This window comes from Neodiprion pinetum, chromosome 7 (assembly GCF_021155775.2).
Source record: "Neodiprion pinetum isolate iyNeoPine1 chromosome 7, iyNeoPine1.2, whole genome shotgun sequence".
NCBI lineage: Eukaryota > Metazoa > Arthropoda > Insecta > Hymenoptera > Diprionidae > Neodiprion > Neodiprion pinetum.
In genome coordinates this window covers 6,705,020-6,728,030 of record NC_060238.1, presented here as the reverse complement: position 1 = coordinate 6,728,030, position 23,011 = coordinate 6,705,020, and the positions used below count along the sequence as shown (strand labels likewise).

At 36.6% G+C, this 23,011-nt stretch overlaps 1 protein-coding gene across 2 annotated transcripts in view; it reads left to right on the top strand.

Annotated features, from left to right (window-relative positions):
* Positions 1-5,790: 5,790 nt before the first annotated feature.
* shaker (potassium voltage-gated channel protein Shaker) overlaps positions 5,791-23,011 on the top strand; it is a 261,818-nt gene continuing 244,597 nt past the window's right edge. Inside the window, exons 1-3 of one of the 2 annotated variants that reach the window (XM_046635189.2) lie at positions 5,791-5,910; positions 6,858-7,145; positions 8,480-8,990. In XM_046635189.2, coding sequence (XP_046491145.1) covers positions 8,827-8,990 — 164 coding nt within the window. In that variant the 5' untranslated portion in view covers positions 5,791-5,910; positions 6,858-7,145; positions 8,480-8,826. Of the gene's footprint in view, positions 6,015-6,857; positions 7,146-8,479; positions 8,991-23,011 lie in introns of both variants that reach the window. The other variant, XM_046635187.2, reaches the window with a different exon arrangement.

Here is a 23,011-nt window from a genome sequence, read left to right as displayed (position 1 = left end):
AGAGAGAGAGAGAGAAGGCGTTGGACGATGGAAGGAGGCGGTAAAAAACTTCCTCAGAAAAATTTAATTGACCATAACGGAAGGGAGGGGACATGCATACGTTGTATAGCGAAGGGCACAATGAGGTCTGGAAATCGTTATTTTACAGAGAACTAAATCAATTAATTCAACCGCAGCCGCGGTTTTTGCTTTTACACTCGCATGGCGCAGCTTGGTCTGCAATGGTTTGGTGTTTTTAGTGTCTAGGTCACGGAATCTGGGTGTCGCCAGTGGAACGTTTTGGCACCGCCGATGTGTCTGCACACAAGCCAAAATCCGTTGCCCATATCTGAGCTTCGTTTTAACTGAAAATGAAAAATACGGCGTGGCCTCCAGACCGAATGTCTCCACTGGTTTTCGGAGTACTAAATTCAACGCGAAGTCAATTGATTCGAGACAAATTTTGAACAAATTTATTTAATGATTCGCCATGTCACCTACGAGGTGACCAACTGTCTCTAAGCTCAAAAATTTCGACAATCGTCGATGGCAGTTGTGCTCAATTTACAACTGCCAAATTTTTTGAATTAATTATTAATTAAATGTCGTAAATATTTGTGTCACACTTATAGGATAAGGAAAATTTTTATCGTGTACTCAGGTAAAAAAGCTATTTTTCATGATGGAAATGATAAAGATCAAGAGCCATGAAAATTCGGACTAATGCGAAATTGATGTTTTTACGCACCCTATGATTAGAATCGTGGACTGAATTTTTGTGGAATGATTTTTTCGATCTCACTCTTCTCAGCAATAATAATGATGGTAAATTATTTTTCAAAGTATCATTGTTGATTAAATATTCCAGTGAAGTCTCCGCTCAAGCATCTTTAAAATCAAGTGGTTTTTTCGGTCGTGCTCTCGTTCCTCGGATCCTCAAACTCACTTAGGTACTGTGCATCTCTCTTAGCGCGAGGGACACGAAGAGACTCAAATTTATTGACGTGGGCGGACGTGAAGCAGGGTTAAAGCGTACAACCTGCGTTTTAGGATCCCCGCAATATCATGCGGCAACGAGTTTTGTACCGCATGTCGACAAGACTGTTTCGTATAATATACATATATATATTTATATACCTATATATATATATGTAACAAACGTTCAAACCACCCACCGACTCACATCAGCTGCACTCGAATTTTTACCGACTACTGATATGTAAATGAATGTATCAACGTTTCCCAGCATTAGCATAAAATAGGCAGGGGGCTGAATCGCATCGATTCTAATCCTATCGACATTTTCAATTCCTGTGTAATTGCTCATTTCGGCTTAAGGTTTGATTAATACGTTTTTGTCTAGGGGTTAATCGCTGTTGTAATCTCATATATTCTTGGAAATAATTTGTATTTTTTGTAATATTTTGCATTCTTTGCGATCTTGTGTATTGTCTTTCATCGTGTTGCAATCTCCATGTAATCTCTGTAATCCTTGCGAATCTTTGTAATCTTTGTAATATTTGTAATATTTGTAATCTCTGTATTCTCCCCGTAATCCTTGTAATCTTTTCGAATTCTTGCAATCTTTGTAATTTTTTGTAATCTTATAATTCCTGTAATTTTTTGTAATTTTTGTAATTTTGTAATCCTTGCAATCTCTGTAATCGTTTGTGATTTATTTTCAATCTTGCTGCAATCTTTCTGTAGTCCCTGTAATCAATTTCTAATCTCTGTAATTCTAATCATTGTACACCGTTTTTGCATCGTAATTAACTCCTTGGTCTTTGTAAAAAAAAAAAACGGTGCCTCTTCTTAGAGATATGAAATGAATGCATTTTTGGTCGATAAGATTCGCCTCAGAAAATAATCAATCAGTAGATATAATCTCACGGTCAAGGATTCTTTAAATTCGGAACAGTAAAAGATTCCTCTGCACGATTATTTCCAGGCCCAAATATTGAGTCCGAAATAAGTATTTCGGTAAATTTTCCTACGTGATCTGTTTTTACATCTTCTGAACTTCATCGAGATATCGTTACTTCAAAATACGTTTCCTTGTCTCTAGACGTCTTGAAGAGGTTTAAAAATCGTTAGAACAGGTGACAGAGGGCTTGAAATTTTTTCTGAAAAGATTCGAGATATAATAAAGAGAAGTCAAATGTTTTTCAGACATCTTGAGATCATCTTAAAGACGACTTATGCGTCAAATTTCAGGCATTAGACGTTCTTAAGACGAATTCGCGAAGTTGGTGTGTGGATTCGGATCGTATAAGACATCTTCAAGAGATCTTAAAGACGTCTAAGATACACAGTCTCGTTTAATATTCATTTTTACCGAAGACAGTGTAAATTATTATGGAAAAAAATTCGCGGAAATTGCAGAGATTTCGCTCTGATTCGAAAAAAACAGTTCGCGCATTCATAACTTGCCGGGTAAACAAAAAAGGTTAGCTTTTTTGCGATAGGCATAGCTGGATGATTTGTTAGATGTCTGAATAATGGAGACTGGGGAAAACAGTCGTATATTAGAAAAATTTTGACATCGTAAACGATGCTGAGGAAGAAATCAATGTACAAAGGTCGATGAAACTATCTCATTTCTGCCCTGACACCTAAAAACTTACATCCACAAAAATATTTTTCGGCGAAACCAATCTTTCCATAGATATTAGAATACTTCACTCGAAATGAGGCGATAAATCATGTATTCGATGAAGATACGACCTAATTTCTTTAATTTCAGAATATACGTAGCTGAAAATAGTGGAAGTTTGAAAAGTTTCGTTACATCCTTTTGCCAGATAATTACTTCATCGTTGAAATTTCGTTCCAAATCGATGGAGATTGTAATTTAGGATGCACAAAATGATTATATGAAACTTCAAAAATTTGTTATTTGATAACCGGAAGAGGAAGAAGACCGGAGAGTTTGATGGATCATCTCCACCTAATATTTGATTTTTCTCCCAAATTTCGTCCAGTTTACATTAAAAACTTTACAGTAATTGTGACACTGACTAAACGAGTACGAAGCCATTCGCCCGAATTTTTTTTATGTAATGTGATCGAGCAATTACCGTAAAATCTTGACGATTGATGATTTGAACCGAAATTCTATAATGGTTGTGCAAGAGACGTAAAAAATACAAATAATGGTATGAAAATTGGTAATCGTCAAGGTTTTTTTCAGCATTTAACATATTTAAGTATGCAAAACTTAGAAGACTATGAGATGCATTTATTTTTCAATTAGTATAAGGACATTTTAATTTCGGTTCACGTACCGTAACTAATTAGCGTAGTTTCTGTAATAAAATATCCTCGTCGTCCGGCATAATTGGTTGTTTTTTTTTTTTTTTTCACGCGGGATGCACGTCGACGCGTTTTGCTTTCGTTGAAAAGTTCAACCGCTAGCGATAAAACTTTTTTTTAACTTTATTCCACGAGAGTTGGTACTTGCAGCGAATGCAAAAAGTTACTAGAAGGAACTTTATACTATATCTCCAAAGTTTTACAACTCATCGCACATCCAATAGCTGTGCGGATTCATATTTTATTCCAAAATTATCCTCTTGTACGATTAGGTGAAGTTATTCTTTAATAAGAAGTAAATTGAATAGCTGGCTGAAAAAACAGTGCAATTGAATATAAAGTTTCGACTTTTCATCAAACAATACAGCAACAACTTGATTCTACTTGAGGAATAGATTTCCATGCATCGTAACTTGCTAACAAATATGTAAAGTTACGAGCGTCTACATCCGTGAAAAATGATCCTCGATTCAAAATGAAATTACAAATGCTTCAATAGCGGCCATCTTGGTTTTTAGGCAGCTTTTAAATTCATCACTTAAATGCCCGAGAAAGTTCTCATCTCAATTTCAGTCAAGTCTAAAATCCTACTGCAGTATTTCACGTCAAATACTTTTATCCCAGCGATAATTTGTGCAATAACGATTTTACCCGAAATCCACTTCTGAAAAAAAAAAATTGCTTACGGTTCACTCTCAAGCGGAATGTAACAAAACGTTTCGTTCTCTTCGAAGCACCGATCAAGACTGATTGATTGATTGATTGAGTGTATTGCGCCATGGGATGATATCCTCAAAGCACCAATTTAGCAGAAATTCAGTTCGGTGTATTACTAAAGCAATCATTATTCTCCACCTCAATTCTAATATTGTATCTAAATCAAGGAAATTTGTAACTAGCGTGAAAGAAATTACAGTTTGCATTCGATTTTTAATCAGTGGTTAGTTTCAGTTTGGTTGAAACTCGTACAAGAAATTGATCTTTCTACTAGGAAAAATTACAATTTGTAAAGTGTAATCAAAGTTTTAATTCAATCCAATTACAATTTTTCAACTCAACCAATTCGTATTTCAATACGCACCGTCAAAAACAAATTACAAATTTTGTTCGTATTTTATTTCAATTCATTTACAAAAATTGAAATTTAATTTCTACTTCATTTCGGTCTAATTCAATGTACTTTGATGATATTTGTAATTTGGATTTCGTAAACTTGTTATTACAAAATAAAAACACGTGATTTGCATCTTATCCTCGTCTGAATAAGAAACAATATTTCTCGAATTTGCATAAGACTGATTGTGAGTAAAATTTCTCCAATCACCGCTTCACAGAAATGAATTCCTCACACTATCATTGGTCTCTAGTAGCGATGGCCACTATCAATAAGCTAAGAATAATCGATTAATCGATTATTTCGTGTTTTTTTTTTTTTTTTGGAACGGTGCACACGAAACTAAAATTTAATGAATTTTAGTATGTTGTCTTAATAGCGGAAAAGTTTTTTCATGATTTATAGTTTCATTCAAATTTTTTTTAATTTCAGGTGGAAATATTCATTTATGATTAACTTATTGAATAAAATAGGTATTTAGTAAGTGAGACAATGATAACAATTGATATTTTAATCACACAAATTGATACTGCATTGCGTCGTTCGTGGGAGTAAAAAAACAACAATCGATTGTAAGGAAAAATAATCGACTATACACCATCAATCGGGTAAAAATAATCGATTTAACCCTAATCGGTCACCCTAGGTTAGGTCACCCCTTAAACATTTTTCAAACTCCTCGTAGAGTCCTTTAGTCATGGAAATGGTTTTCGAAATTTTTTACACTCTCTTTAACTTTTCCGACGTTTTACAATATTTGAACGATAAATTTTGATTAAGAAAACAGAGACAGCTTTATCTGCGATCCTTAAAAAATACCTAGATATTTTTAGATTTTTATAACTAATTTTTGCAGCAAAAGAAAACAAAAAAAAAAAACACTTTTGGGATGAATTTCATCCAGTGCGACGGACTAGGGTTAATCGAAAATAGATTACTCTTGGTCGTTCTCAGTCCCTAGTCAGGATACGAATCCTCTTAACTCAGTTTTGCCACAGACACCTCAGAGGCACGCATCCGCGTCTCGATCCGGCAAATTCCGGCGCGTGCGATACGCAGCGCAGATGTAAAACGGCGAGACTCTGCGCTGCGGACATGCACGCACGGGTAGGAGGCACGACTTGCCAACGACCCGCGATTAATTATTACAACTCCTGGGGTTCGGGGGTGGATTTTGCCGCCCCCATCGTCCTCCTGCACCATCCACCCCCGCCTATATAGACGGGCTGCCGGAGGTTCCGCGCTTTGGGAGCACGGCGCAGGTGTTCGGCGCTGGCCGGGGCCGCTGCCGTCCCGTACGCCTGGTGAACCACGAGGGTGGGGGTGCGGTGCGTCAGTGTCTGCAGTGAGCCCGGCAGTGAGGCGAAACCGTGGCACCGTGCCGGACCCGAGAGCCTGGTGCCGCCGACTTGAGACCCTCTCCGCGAACCCGGTCGTCGTGTCGATCCCCGTCGAACTGCAGCTATTGCCCGAGAACACGCGCCGGACCGCGAGCTTTTCCCTTTGTACGCTCGGAATAATCCGTCCCTAAAAAAAGTACCCTTTGTCGTATCCACCTGCACAAGGTTCCCCGGTAGTCATCGGGTCAGAGATTTTTTCTCACTCAAGGGTAATCCACTTCCCTCATTTGGTTACATGATGTATCGCAAATTTTATTCGATTGACTCACCGGCGGGCTTCGACGAAATCTGGTGACAGCGGTGGGATACGGATTGTCCCTTTTCCAATTTTAGTTTTATTTTTTCTTACTTTGACTAGTTTATTAATCACTCGTCCAACACTGATCCAGCAAGATCGGAAGACAGCGAGACGCGATGACTTGCTTAGTTTATTTTATGATTTAGTTTTACGATTCATCGCGCGTTTTTTTACAACTCACTAATCGTCAGGCTAGAACGAAATTTGGTGAGAGCGGTGAGATAGGAATTGACTTTTCCGAGTTTCTTTCACTTCCTATCGCGGTGTACCATGTACGATGTACAATTCCGTAGATGCTGTGATTGTTCATTCGCTAATTTTTCGAATCACTTACGTTCGTAAAATAGATCGGTCATTATTTCGAATTAGTTTCACGGTTATTTGCGAATTTCATTCGTTTCGTTAATCGTCAGACGCGATTGAAATCTGGTGACAGCGGTGGGATAGAAATTGTTGTTGTTTCTGGTTTCTTTTACTCCGTTAATTTCGTTAATCAGTGAGGTTCGAAAAATCAGCGTACACTATTTGAAACGTTACGAGCTGTTCAATGCAATCCCAATGATCCGTGAATGAATAGTTGCCGTTGTCGTCAGTTATCAACCCTTTCCAGTCGACCTCCTCGTGTTTTGGCGCGTGTTCTCGCCCCTTTACGTAGAGTGTCGCGTGATTTCTGGGAAATCTATCGGTGTATTGTGACCGCTCGTGCGAACCGTTGATTTTCTGGAAAGAATTACAACCTTATTCGCATTTTCAGTCCTCGAAACGACGAATGGCTAGCGACGACGAGTGTAACTGCCGGTGACCCCGGTCACTAGACCTCAAGATGCAATTAGTATCGTGACGTGATCTCGGTTGCAATTACCGCCGCGGTGCTCGGAGCCTTAAGTGACGGAGGGACTGATGGACAGGCGGAAGGCCTTCGTCCAGAGTGCCTGTAGAGTACCGTCCCCATTCAGTGCTACTCGGAACCAGCGATAGCCCGAGGTGTACATGAGGTGGTGCCTGTTTTTCGACCGTAACCCGGAAGTGAAAGTGTACAGATGTATTGAAATCAATCTCTGGAATTTATATTCACATTTTATTTACTTCGCCCCTTGTTTATTTTCCCTTTATTTATCTGCGGACAATGAGCGACCCGTTCTCCGTTTCGAGGAGAGTATCACGATTCGGAGCCAATCTTCTTCACCCTGACGTTATTAACGGATTAACTAATGACCTAATTCTCAGCTAGCGACTTGTGTGTATATACCATCTACAGCACGGTGGCAGTAATACACTTGTATATTTTTACCGAATTTTAGAGATCGGAACAGAGGCAGTAGAGGAGATCAATCAAATCAATTCAATGGGTATAGAAATTTCAAGTGCCGTTGAGGAAGAGGAATAACTTCTGCGTGTATAAAGGTTTCAGTCAAACTTCGTAATTCTTTAATACGATCACTTTTACGCGGATTTAAATTATCTCTTTTTTTGCGCTGATCGTTGTAGGTAAAAAATCGTTTCATAATACTCAAATATTACTACTTCAGACAGAAAAATTTTCCATCAAAACGAACGAGAATACAGACATCAGTTGCGTCTCACGTCAATCACAGCATTATTCTCGGGATTTGAAAATTCGCTGCATTTTCCTCAATCTCTGAACAAAGTCACTCACCACTAGAAGTATAAAAACCAATTTTCGTGACAACTGATATCACAATTATTATCAAGCACAAAAATTGTGCCCAAAATCGTGTATCTATAAAGTTTCCCATACTTCTGTATTCCCAAGCGAAAATTTCTTTCCTTTTGAAAACGGATATTTCTCGCTCATCCCAGGAATTTATGAATCTACATTACGTATTAAATTGGATTTTCTGTACTGCGATGAACGTGAAACAGGGCATAAAAATTTAAAAAAATTTTAAACACAGAAAAGGAAAATATAAGGCGGTAAAAAAGCTATATCGCAATACATGTACTAACACCGAAGTGCAATCAGGGATGCCTATTTTTTCTTTCTCATCCACTAAATACAATTATCCATATTATAGCATTATATTTCCTACACCGTAATCCGTAAAAGGCGAGGAGACGAAGGTTAAACTTTTTTCTCTTACCGGCATGAAGGGTGGAGAGGGTTGGTATCAGAACATTACACGGTGATAAAATCAAGTCTCAGTTATCGCTCCAAGTAATTTGTAACCTTCGCGCAATTGTCGATTCGAGGATAAATTCTTCCATCAGATCGAGGCAAAGAAATCGGGGAACGGGTCGCTCGTGTGGTCGTAATATCCGATTGCCGCTGGTTCACCCCCCCCCCTCCCCCTTTCCCTACCCTCTTTCACCAACATCCTCCGATTCGGCAAGTTGTGTATGATCTGATGTTGGCAGTGCAGAGTGCGCGAAATTTGTGCGAAGAAGTACTGCGGAGAGAAGACCGAGGAAGACGGAGCGCGATAGTGTAACCCCGATAACGTCGAGGCCGGAAGTTGGAGGGGGTGGTCGAGGGAGGGAAGCGGTGCGGAGCGGTCATATAGGTTAGATGTTCGAGGTCCTCGAGTGGCGGCCTTGGGAGCCAACGGGGTCGTGCAGGGCACGACGCGCCACCCCCAGCAGCCCCTCAGCCTCCCCCACCTCCCTCGGGACCCCCGTTAAGGGGTTCCTCATCGGTTCCCCGGGTAGGCTGAGTCGGGAGCTCCTCCGGAGCCCCCAAGAAAGCAGCGAGGCTGGCGAGTGCCATGTGGCAGAGCGGCGGCATGGGTGGCCACGCCGCCAACAACCCGTGGATGAAGCTGATGGGCATCGTCCACAAGGAACGGAGACACCACGACTCGGGGGGCGGCGGGGCGTCCGGGGGGCAGGCGTCGGCGACCACCGGAAGCAACGATCGGAACCTCAACCAGTGAGTTCACGTCCCCTCCCCCTCTCTTTATGTGCATCCGCGCACCGGCATTCGTTTATCCGTGCCACCTCCGGTTTCATTTCCGCCTTTCCTTGTTCGCACGCCCCCGCGAGGTGCTTGACCTCGAGAATTGGGCTGTCAGGAGAATTTAACCGAGAGGAATGAGGGACAGAAACAGCGCCGAGGGTGCGGGTCGACACGTAGAATGGCCACATAGGATTATAGAAGAGTCGGAAATCTGATGCGTTAAACTTCGAAATACGGAACAAGTCGAAGTTTGTTGTGAAAATTAAAATGCGGAAATTTCACAGTACGAAATGCCAGAATATTGAATCGTCGGAATGGTTACGAATATATCGTTTATCTTTCTACGTTTCAAATCGAATGATTGAACAAATTATCAGAGTCAAAGAAACTGAAGAAAGAACAATTCATATCCCACCGCTGTCACCAGATTTCGATTCGTGATGAATGCCGTTGATTTAAATTTTCGAGTCTGCAATTTCGACGTTCTGGCCTTTTTGTTGTGTAGCCATTCTACTCTTTCACCCTCACCCTAAGGGTCTAAGACTAATCTAAGACTTGACTAATCCCTATAAAATAGATATTTTTAATGTTTTCAGTAAGTCCAAATTCAAATTACTACTTCTGTAATATTTCGAAATTCTAATTTGTCGGTACGATACAGCTGATATCAAATGAAAATATCAACAGATTCACAGTGAAATTTGCAGAATAATAGACTTTCCAATATCGCTGAACTCCAGTCTGATGTTTAAATTTTGGATTCAAAAATCGCGGATCCCATGTGGCGGATATTGGAACAGAGAAATTATTCAATTTCACTGATAATCTGTAATATGAATTGACTGGTTGAATATAATGAAGCATTCATAGTTTCCATTATTGGTAAGTAAGAAAATAATGGTAAAAAAAAAAAAATAACAATTGATATTCTTGTGGGAAAAATGTTCCAGACTGGATACGATAAGGGATGTCACAGTTAACATTTTCACATACATTTCGAAATGGGTTGTATGAGGCACTTTTTCAAAACTCTATTGGAAAATGTATCAATTTTCCGGCAGTCAAGAACATCCAAAAATAACTGCAAACGATATTATCGTGTGTTCTTCAGTTACTCAAAATAAGATAATATTTCATGACATTCAAAGAGATATGCCAAATATAAAAATTATTTTCATGTAGGTAAAGGGAAAATCCAGTTTCCAGAAATTTTGAGACGAATAGCTCTCATGAATCTCTGAATTCATAACAAATACGTAAGAGCCTTATTCCCTTAACCGGGAATGACCCGAATAACCCTGGTCATTTACGTGCCAGGCATAACTTTACAAATGACTGGTCCCATATTATAAAAATTCTTTAGCGAGGAAGGCTGTACAGTAGCTGGATTTTTTCTACCTTCGATTACAGCTGTTGCAGCTATTCAGTTTTTTGAACTCGCCTGTTTGATTGCGATATTGATGTAAATTTTGAAAAAAAAATTATTTCCCTTTAGTTTCAAAGATGATTTGTTACTCGATATTGCTTCGCCGAGTTGCGGAACTAAAGTTCAAAATTTTGGTTTCATTTCGTGGGTTATCCGAAAATTGACTACAATAATATCTAAATTACGTACAGCCAGGAGGGAAGGGTGGTCTGTAACAACATCGGCGTGGTGCAAGGGCGGCTATTTGTGGGTGCGTCAACCACCAACTGAATTGACTACAATTCCCCGCTCATGTTGGTATTCGTGGCCGTAATCAGAAGATTTGATTGGTGTTATCGAATGTTCGATTGTTGCCGCGAATGCATTGAACCCATTATCACGATGTTCGGGCTGCGGAGTACGAAGAAAAAAGTGTCTGTAAAAATAAAAAAATTACAGTATTTTTAACAGCTTGAAATATGCAATATCAATGCAAATTAAGTTATTTTTGTCAAGGAGGGTAGTTGGTAGAATTTTGATACTTTATTTCAACTTTATTACGAGATAATCGTAAATTGAGTTTTGATCAAATTATCGTATTGTTAAGCCACGAAGATTTGTGCAAGAAATAGAAAAACAAAAAATAGTGAAATTACAAACGAAAGCTTGGATATCGATAACATTTTAAATCGGTAAAAAATTGTTAAAAATATAACATATTCGTTCGTTTTCGCTCTATGATGGATCATTTCATTAACAGGATTATTTTCAACGAAGTTACTGAAAAATATTTTCTTTTTCTTTTTTAGTAGTCAATTCAATTCATTGTCATTTATTTAATTATAATACATGTAAAGTAAACGGAATTCAAATTGAAATAAAATGTTGCCAACTTTTTAGTATTTTTCAGTTATCTGATTTGTCAGCTTTATCTTTTTTTACATTTTTTACATTAGATTTAAATGCAGAAATTTGGATTCGAATAACACTCTTCGATCTTCCTTAGGCAACAAACTAAAGTTGATAAAAAATTTCAACGATAATACTGTGATTGTGGTGATACTGTGAGAGTGGTGAAAAAATTCGACCAACGCAATTAGATCAAGTCGAGTATCAGTTTTATAAAGTTACCTTAATAAAGTAACGTAACCTCAGGTCGCTCATCTAAAAGTTACAAGAGTTTAAAAATAATGAGTTTGGTGCATATTCTTCCGGAAGTGGATTCTATTCGACTGTCTTACCGGAGTTTGGAAGTTGATTAAATTGCAATCGAACCTTCTCAAAGTTTTGACATCTTTTTCGGCTTCAGTGCTGTGAGTAATCCAGGCATATTATTTACCAATTGTGGTGAATTTTAATGAATTTTGTTTCTGCACGATTAATTCCCTGTCAAACAACCGTTATAGAATTTTTTCTTTTTCGTAGCGGGTATCAAATAATTTTCGGCTTTTCAAATTAGCTTGTCATTTTCTAAAGGACTCAACGGTGTTCAAAATTCATTTGAAATGAATTGAGCTACCAAGAGCTGAATTAATTTATAAATCACAGATCATTGAAATTTAATCAGCATTCTAAAATAAATATTCAGCACTTTCTTCCACGTTAAAATAGAATGCATTGTTTCCACCAGTTTAAACTTGATTACGGGAAAACTTACGGTCTCTGATATATAACTTGATAGTTAAAAAATTGTCACTGTTTGTAATTGCTTGTCCAACAGAATTAATTTTGCCCTCGCATCTGACGCGAAGCCAATTGATATTCGGCTCATGTTTCGCCGATATAAGTTTTGATTTAAAAATTCTGTCACCGTCTTCGACATTGCGAAACACTTGAAATTTTCAATTTGTAAAGTTATAAATTTTTCACTCTCTTTGCTTTGATTTTGAAATCGAATAAACATAAGACTGCTTCCTATACTATTCGTAGTTGGTTTAGAAACCATCTTCAGTTAGAATGCTTAATTACCATATAGTATACCTATAATGAAACAGGAATGGTCGAGTTTATTCAGTACCCTGAGCAAATTGATACTACGGCTCGCCAAGTTTGACATTGGTTTACGCTTGGAACGGAATCGTTCTGCCGTTTCTCTAACGCTAGCAATAAGTCACACAGAGATAGGAAATTAATTACATAGTCAGTTGAAGCACAAGGGAGTTTCCCGTTCTCTGTGTTACCCGGAAACAAGAGTGTTATCTTTGATCGGTTACGTGGATGGTAATTACAGAAGTACGTAAATCATTGTCGAATCACGGTGACTGTTCTAAGAAGGTTCGACACCTCTATCGATAACGATGTTGCTGAAATTCCCGAAAAAATAACCGTGCAATTGTTTTTACAAAAAGTTTCATGAATTTTAGTGGGTTGGTTCGCGAGTAAATAGAATTCAAAACTTATCGTGCGGCAATCAAAAAAGCTCTTTTCTCATGTTAAGAATGCACAAAGTATTTTCAAAGATTTATACCTTCAAAAATACATCACCAAGTTTTTAGAAATTTCGTAAGCGATTTTGTGATACACGATGTATTTGTTAAAATTTTTTCGTGATTATCATTATTATTTTTTTTTCTCCAGCTTATTAGTTGAATTGATTTTTCCGACTACGTGATGTTGACTCTTCGGTTGGGAAATATCTTCTCGCCTGTTTAGATTGAATTTTTCTTTTGAACCGACCGAATTATACGAGCGAACGTATTTTACGAGTGTTGAACCTCCTTGAGTGTGGCTGAAGGACTCTAAAATAACGATAAATTTTATCTATCTGTCAAATCAAGTGTCTGGAACTGTCCATCAAACAGAGCTTTAAAAGATGTGGCTAAAATTAATCGAGGTTCTACATAAAAAGGTTTATCCTCTCATTGATTTTGAACCTGGCATAAAAATTCAGCCTGCTGATGTTAAAGTATTTGAAAAATTGACAGGATTATGAAAAAGTTTTTCTTCTTAAGCGCGAGCTTAAATGAATACAGAAAAATCAATGCTACATATATATATACATCCTGATCTTGATCGATCACAGTGACGGTGAATCGTACAGTGAAAAAAGTTTCAATTTTCACCAATTCATTTGACATAATAAAGCAGCATTCGCTTTTGAATCATCGAGTCAGTGTCTATCTTCTCATTTGGTCAATTTTAAAGCTAATCTGTTTTTTTGTCACATTTCATAGACGATGATAAGAATCTCACAGTTTGGTAAAAATTAGGTAATTCCATCTCAGTGAATTTTGAGTAAGAAAATAATTGAACATTAATTATCTTTCGAATCTACAACATGTAAAAGTCAAATTACTTTCTTGCGTTTTTCTTATAAAATTTTGATAAAATCAAACATTTTTATCGCAAATGTAAGGCAAATACATAATACTTTACGTCGCTGGACCAAATTTGTAAATTTGCAACCTGATTTCGTAATCTGACAACTATTTTGTACAGTAAATATGTAGAAAATTCACAATAATTTTTAACAGTGCATATCCGTGCTTTTCATAGTTTCACGAAGTACCATGTACGAAAATAATTTCGTTGTGTTTTTTCATTCCCGTTTGCATAATATCGAGATATCGAATATAAATCTAAAATACACGATTGGTTTTAATTTTTTTTTGGATAGAGAAAAAAAAACAAAAAAAGAAAAAAAAAAAACTGGAAGGTTAAAACAAACGAATCGAATTATCCTCTTGCCAAGGACTACGGTACTAAAATAAAAACATATTTCTAGAAAATAATTTCTCTCGCGTGTGTGTCAAAGCAGAAAAAACGTTGGCGAGGTTGCGTATAAAAGATGAAATCCCAAAGATATTGGCTGCAGCGTAAAGAGGGTTTCTCTCAGCCGCCCCGCACTTCCATTTCCGGAAATCCTTCTCTGTTTGCCCACCCCGGCAGAAACAGGGGGGCGGTGGTTCGGTTTCCGCAAAGAACTCAGCGATGCCATGGCTTCCCAGAACATAGTGCTTCTTGAGCAATCGTCATTTTTCTTCACCGTCAGACTCTTCGGTTCGAGGATATACCTAAAGCAGCGTGTAGTGAAATATGAAGGTCAGAATAAAGGGTGCCCCACCCCCCGTATATTCCAACGACAATGGCGAAAGGATTGACTGAGATAGCGTCGATGTATGTTGTACGGGGCATTCCGTGAAAATTTAACCCCTGATTTTGGCTTCACCTTTTTTGATTTTCTTGAAATTTTTTTCAGGCGATAGTAGTGCTCCAATAAACAAATGAAACTGAAACAAAAAAAAAAGAATAACATCAATTTCTCGTACAACGGTTTTTATTTATGAATATTCATGTTTTTATGTACACATAGTTCCACCTTTTGTTTGACACGTCAATGCGTTATTTACGTTTGGCACGTTAGGCAAACAGACGTTAGCTTTGGATCGGTTCGTCGATATGAAATGAAAAAGTTTGGAAAATTTTGACGGGTTTTTCGGTATTGTGAACAAAGGTTCAGAAATGCATTGAAAAGTTCATTTAATCGAGGACAAGTATTGAAAAACTGACAATTTTTACGTGTTTTTATCCAGAGTAATGTTCAACGGTTGAGAAAAAAAAATTCTTTTATCAAAGTAGATATCGGACTTACAGAGTGAAATTTTTGAAAAATTCTAAAATATTTCATTTTAGCACCGATTGTTCTCGGATCGGTTCTTATAACGAAATAATTTATAATTCTGTTTGCTGTTTTTACACTTTGAATATTTATGTGATACGGAAGTCAGCGTCGAATCGTTTGAAATATTTTGAAAAATTTTTTAAATACTGTGTTGATCTCATGAGCAGCATGTGAAGATCGTGAAAAAAGGTGAAATTGATAGTGGATAATTTTTTTTTAATTATGACTTAAACGGATAGTGAAGAAATAATTTTGTTTTGTGTAAGTTACGTATAATTTTAATACATCTGTTAGATAGCTGAAAATGATTCGAGAATATTGTTCAAAATTCTAAGAAACGCTCAGCTGTTTATTTTTTGTGAATCGAAATTGTTTGAGATGCTGAAGAAAAGTAGTAGAAAAAGCGATCCCATCATATAATCGATATTAAAATGACCGTATGAAAAATTAAATTGTTGCCAATTTGACGAGAGTTTTGAAAAAGGTAGTGCTGTAGAAAATTGTTCGAATATCGATGATCAAGTCAACGATCTTCGCACGAAAAAATGAAAAATAGAAAAATCGAGAATCTTACCAAGTTCTACTCTCACTTGAAAAAATTTCAACAAAATTCAAAGTGGTGTTATAAAAATCTGATTACATTGGCATGGAATGCCCCATGTAAAATATGTGTGCCTTTACTAATACCCGTATTTCTGTACTGTTGATGAAACTTGCCGGTTTCAAATTTCTGGTTGGATAATTCCACGTAATATTCTTCGAAGACGAGGGATGGGAATAATTCTCGTCAAGTTTCTTTGCGGGAATAACTGAAGCGAACCAGCGTGATTCGATCTGACGTGACGTGTTTCGGAATATCTAACTTTGAAGGGTGACATTCGCGTGGTGGTGTCGCCAGGATCGGGATGAAACTGTTACAACTCCGTGTCGTATTCATGTGTAATTATAGGTTCATCTTAACCGTTATTTATAGCCTTCGGAATATCTGATCCTATTACACCAGAGGCGAGTGCCTTAGAATCGAGAGGGCACGAGGTGACAATTATTTTTCCTACAGCCCTGATATTCTAGCGAATACCTAATTGACACTCAATCAGGCAATAATTTCGTCAAAGATCGGTTGTAAATGTAGGAAAAAATGTCAACATCGACGATCAATATCTCTTACCATGGTGAAAGGGATACCATTGAAGTATTGAATAATTTTAACAGTTGAAAAACCAAAAACAAAAAAAAAAAATTCGACGATATTCGATTTTCCAAACTTATTTTCTTGTTTACAAAATCGAGGCTCGATATTCACTGCGATAAAATGTATTTTTGGTCATTTTGAACAGCGGAGTATGTTCGAATTATTTGTAAAAAAACAAGAGCCGACGAGTGAAAACTAGCCCGTTTTTTGTGATTATATATATATATTTTTTTTTCTTTCAAATCATTTGTAATGAATTTTGAAAAATCATTTCCCTTCGTTCCTCACACAATTGGCACGAAAATCCGAAAATCTTTTCGCTTGTCGGACTTGAAAGAGGTAATGAATTAAAGAGAATTGTTTTTCCCTGGATTAACCGCACCTGCAGATTCTATTTACTTTATACTCAACGGCTTACCTGCCGGAGGTTGACTTTTCGCGGTATGAGAGATTCATTCGCTCGGAATTTCACTTCTACCTTGAGGAATAAAACAAACGAATTAACCGCTTAGCCCGAACCACCTTTTGCCAATAGGCTTTCTCCCGTCCTCCATGCACACAACCCTGCACTATAAGTACGCTCCGACGGCGGCTAATTACACTTCGTTGGCGAGCGTAATTTTCGCCGGCGAATTTCAACAATACGACAACATTTTCCCGAGAACCGCAAGCGGGGTGCGGAGGCTCTAATTATTAATAACATAATTATGCAGGCCGCTGAAGGATGACATGATTTTTCGCGTTTTAATGAAATTAAAATAATCGCAACCACTGTATTCGAATGTTCGTTTCTTGTGGGTTATACTGGAACATTCTAGTCAATGGGTTAATCACCGTGTAAAAGTGGCGTATATCGACTACGATTGCAGGTATTACATGTAATTACAAATATTATAAAGTTTATGAAAAGACTGTAAAAATTAGACGCAAAGATTCCACCGATTTCGAAGAGGTTGCAAAGATCGCAATAATATTACAAGAATTACAAAGATTCCAGAGAGAGCAAACATTACTAAAATATTGCAATGATTACAGAGGTTATCAAAAGATTGCAAACATTGCACGAAGATTGCACAGATTGCAGAGAGGTTACAAGGAATAAAAAAAGATTACAAGAATTACAAAGATTCCACAGGCAAAAATACTACAAAGAGATGACAAAAATTACAAGGATTCCAGAGACAGCAAGGATAACGATGATTGCCAAAAAAAGTGCAAAGATTGCACGAAGATTAGACAGATTTCAAAGAAGATACAAGGATTACAGAATTTTTACAAGAATTACAAAGATTTCAGAGACAGCAGAGATTACAAAGAGATTACAAGAATTACATATACTCCAGAGATAATAAAGGTAACAAAGATTACTAAAAACGTGAAGAGATTACAAGAAGATTAGACAGGTTTTAAATGGATTGCAAAAATTACAAAATTTTTATAAGAATTACAAAGATTTCAGCGACATCGGAGATTACAAAGGTTACCAAAAGACTACGAAGATTACACGAAGTTTGCACGGATGCAGAACGATTACGAGGAATACGAAGAGATTACAAGAATTACACATACTTCAGAGATAATAAAGGTAACAAAGATTACTAAAAAAGTGAAGAGATTACAAGAAGATTAGACAGGTTTTGCAGAAAGATGCAGAAAGATTACAAAATTTTTACAAGAATTACAAAGATTTCAGCGACATCGGAGATTACAAAGGTTACCACAAGACTGCAAAGATTACACGAAGATTGCATGAATTGAAAAAAAAATGGCAAAGAATACAAAGAGATTACAAGATTCACATATATTCCTGAGACAGTAACGATAACAAAGATTGCGTGAAAATTACACGGATTGCAAAGAGATTACAAATGGTAACAAGAGGATACAAGAGATGACAAAAATTATACGAGATTACAGAGATTACATGAGATCACAGGACATATCTAAACCAGATAACAAAAGTGATTAACCTCTTGATTGTAGTAAGACACAAGTACAATGAAAAAAAGTATTTAATTTCCTACCGAAGCTACACAACTCATATTTTCATTTCGCACCCAGAACTATATTTTTCGGCTATAGTAAAAAATGGTAATCACAGTTTGTAATAACAGTATACTAACAACCACTAGAAATTTTTCTCGGTGATTAAGGGATCGTCGACTTGATAAATTCGATTTCACGATTCGCGACGTGATTTCGTTCTGTCTTTGAATCTAAAAAAAAAAAGAAGCACTTATACATGGGTGAAAACAGCCTGCAGGGAAACTATGTGACAAGTGACGCTCTATTTTACCAGACTGTTTCTACAGCGCATACTTGCGACCCTTGTGTTTTTTTTTTTTTATCTCTTTCATTCCGTATACCGCGGCTTAGATCGTATCGCTGGCTTCGGTCCAACGACTTAAGCACTATAATTCTCACGGCAACGATTTTTCTCCTCTCCTATAAAATAAGAAGCTTTTTCGCGCATTAAAATTCTAGTCTAATTATCGCGAAGTATTTAACAGAGAAAATTAGCTCGAGGTTGGTTTATATCAACGCTAAATTAAACGCCCCGCGATAAGTGCAAGCGATTATTTACAGCGATGCTGCGTTTTGAGTAATCGACTCTTGACCCGATAATATTATCGAGAATTATTACCAAGCTGTCTCAGGTAAAGCGTTTAACAAATTATTTCCAAATTTATGCGGAAGCCGGTGGTATATTACATTGTACATCTTTCATCTCTCCTGCAGTGAAAGCGATTCACCGTCCGTAAAATGGTGACTTTACAAAAAGTTCTTTTGGCCCTTCAACTGCAGCGTTTCTCGATTCCCGAATTCGCCCCGTGTCCAAAGTTCGACAGGTGAACAAGAACTCTTTTTTTACGAGGCGTAATTTCTTCGCAAGGAATTTCCCTCAGGGCATTACATGTCAGGTTTCGCTTGGACGAGTATCCTTTTCCCCTAACGGAAATCCGAATCTGGGCGAAAGGTTCAACAGACTCCTGTATTGTCTAGATCAAAAATTTATTCATATTTCACGTTTTTACGAGCTCCACACAGGGTTCAGTGAAATTTTTTTTTAAATATATTATGCCATTTTTAAGAATCCGAAAGAATTCGCAATGATTCTATCATTTGAAATGTCATTTTTAAGCACCACGCGATAATGGGATCTTAATATTTACAACTTCTGTCACAAGTCTTTAGTTTTTCCACGTCGGAATTGTAGATTTAATTTTTTTTTTTTTTCTTCAATTCCCCGATATAAATAGATCGCGGCATAATGAAAATAACGTGATTCTGAAATCTATTTCGATCAAGGCATACAAAGAATAAAAAAAGCAAAAACAATTACAACATGGAAAAACTAAAAACTTGCGAACAAAATAGTAAGTATTGAGATCCTGTTAAAGTGTGTTGCTCAAAAATCACATTTTGAATCACAGAATTAGTGTGAATTTTTTAAGATTTAAAAAAACCACGTTTTTGTAATTGACTTTGCGATTTTGTGTAAATTTTCCCAGTGGCTGAAGAAAATTTGAAAAAATTCCCGAGACCCTTTTGAGTCGGTGATAACATCATACTAAAAAATGATCAGAATCGAAGGGGGTGAGGTACTTGGGCTGGTAATTTGACGTGGAATGCCCCATATATATACATTTCAAAGCGACATTTGTAGATGCGAAGCTTGCAGACCGTGCGAATTGTGAATATGTGTAGATTTTTAATGAGGGCATATTTTACGAATCCAATAAGAAAATTGGTAAGATATTCAAATATAAAAGGAACTCGAGGTTTATCTGCTTCGTACAAACCCCAGGGGAGATTGATGTGCAATTGTAATTTAAAAACCAATCAAGTCTGTTGAGTCCTGACTCTGTTTAATAGAAAAGCAATAATCTCCTACATTCCCACGGGGCTGCTAGAATCCGTTTCCCTACTCTTCACGATTTAGTGAATTTGTCTCCAATTCGTTACTCCGGGTATTTTTTCAACCTTCTTAACCTCGTTAAAAACAAGATTAATTAATCGTAGTTAGACGTACTGTTGGATATGAATTTTGAATTAATCCGACAGATCGTTCCGAGACGCAGACATCGAATTTATTAGTCAGTTTTTTATGGACCTTATTGTCCTCTCATTTATTCAACTTCATTCATACTTCATTTTCAAAAAAAGTTACCTTTTTTATTGAATTATCTTTGGGTTCACGTCATTTGCACCCGTATATTCGAGACTCGTTACGAATTTTTTAAACTACTCTTGCTTGAATTTATGAGTAATTTCGTGTTTCAGATTTTTTCTTTATGAAACAAGAAGTCAAAACGTGCCAACGACATGATTTACAGCGGTAAAATAGCTCGAATTTATTCCTACTGAAAATAATAATGATATATACAGAAAAAAAAATGTCTAAAAACATGATAATGTAGGAATCCAAACTCAGTTTTTACGATGCAAGTTCAACATTTTCCTCCCTTTTTTCGGTATGCGGATAACTATTCGAGCATCGAGCCGTATTCAAAGTGTAACGAAAATTTGATGCACGACATGTTTTGAATGAAACCTGTTTGAAATTTTTTACCAAGACATTCCACAGAGTAATGTGTCGACAAAGTGATTGAAAATTCGAAATCTGTTGTAAACTGCGATGAAAATCTTTACCATGCTGTATATAGTAGGGTGAGCCAAAAAACCAAACTATCGAATTTACAGTCTTAAAAGGATCTATTTACTAAGAAAAAAATTCTTCTGTTGAGAAAAATTTTCAGCTCAATTTTGAAAGGTGTCAATGGCCATTTGAAATTTCCCATTTAAAAAACATGCAAAAAATTTCTTTTTTCTTTAAATATGCTGTAACAATTAAACCGTTTGTGATAAAAAAAAATTCCAGGCATATTCTTGTAGGCCATTAAATTCTCTAAAAAAAGACCAAGGGGTTGATTTTTATACACAAAAATCGTATACTTGCGGGCAGTGAAAGTCGCAGAAAAGCAGAAATATGCAGTATAGCGTTGATACAAAATTGTAATCCAACGTTAACGAAAAGTGAAGAACAAAAACAATTTATTTTGCAATTAGTGCAATTGTGTCGCAGAAATATCCTGATTGTAACAAACTAAGTTTTATTAACAATTAAACAGAATATTGATGTTTAAAAATGCAATAAAAAATGAATAAATGAGTTAAAATTCTACTCCTTTGACGAATCTAGTTTATAAACAACATCTTTTACACACCTTATTTCATTTTAGTTTAAGTTTTTTCATTTAGTATGGATATTTCCAATCATAGAGCCCTAAAACTGCATATTTCTGCTTTTTTTCGACTTTCACGGCCCGTAAGTCTACGAATTTTTTGTTATAAAAAATCAACTCCGTGGTCTTTTTCTTAGAGTTTAATGCCCTAGAAGAATATGCCTGAAAAATATTTTTATTTCAAACGGTTCAAACGTTGTAGCATATTTAATGAAATAAAATTCTTTTGCGTGTTATTTAAATGGGAAATTTCAAATGACCACCGACACCATTTAAAATTGAGCTAAAAATTTTTCCCAACGATAGAATTTTTTTCTTAGTAAACAGGTCGTTTTAAGACCACAAATTCGATAGGTTAATTTTTTTGGCTCACCCTGATATACGTAGGTACGAAAAAAAGCGTATCGGACGCAAATGAATTTTACGTTGGATCTAATTTAGAATGAATAATAATTTATCTAAGCGTTATGTGAGATTAGAAACATGCTGCCTCTATCACAGCTAGTGATAATTTGTTACAAGTTATATTAGATTTTTCACAAATCAAGTTATATTTCATTAACGATTCGTAAGTTTTGCTTTCCGTAAGACGAAAGAAACGAAATTCGGTTGAAAATAACGAAGTAAACGTGTATATAAGAGGTGATATGCAACTGGGTTAGATAAGACCGCAGGTTTTTTTTTTTTTTTGTCTACCCAAAACATTGTTCGAGTTCAAATTCGAATTCGTTTCGCGTCAATGCCTTTTGTGTTATCTAGTGGAATCCGGAGCGTTTCCATTCGCGAAATACAACGCTGTATGAATAAATTCGCGATACCGAAATATTCGCGTTTCCGCTGATTGTGAGCTTCGTGATATTATATGTCACATCTTAGCACTTTACGGGAATGCAAAATTTCTTCCACGGCATTGGCTCCGCGCAATGTTTCGTTTTAGGAGGCACATTGCGAAATACGATTATTATTCAACGTTATTCATGACTGTTGTAACGAACGGAGAAGAGATACAGGGTCTAGAAAAGTTTTTATCGTATGCTCAGAGATGCTGGAAAAACACGTCAGTATCGCGTATGGATATTCAAAATTTAACATCTAACGCCATCATCTTTTGTAGGCATGTGTGTGGTTTGCAAATTTCAACTCGATGACTGTAACGGTTATTGTCGACTTCGAGAAGAGATTTTTCGAAAGAAAACAATACAGCAACAAAAAATAAAAAAACCTATAAAGGAAATTGTTCAAACCTGTATTTCTAGATGTAAAATCAATCAATGTTGTTTGATTGTAGAAATTTCGAGTGAATTGTTATTCTCTTTGTATGAAAACAGCATATACCTTCTTTTTATTTAACAAATAAGTGAATTAGGGGTGTCTAAATGACAAACATAAAATTTTAAATACTAATTGGTTATGATAATTAATCATTCGTTCGTCTATTCATTCACTCGCAAGATTTAAAATACGCCTTTTATGTACATACAATATGTATATTGATCATCGTCAAGTGATTTTTTAGTGATAATTCCTCTG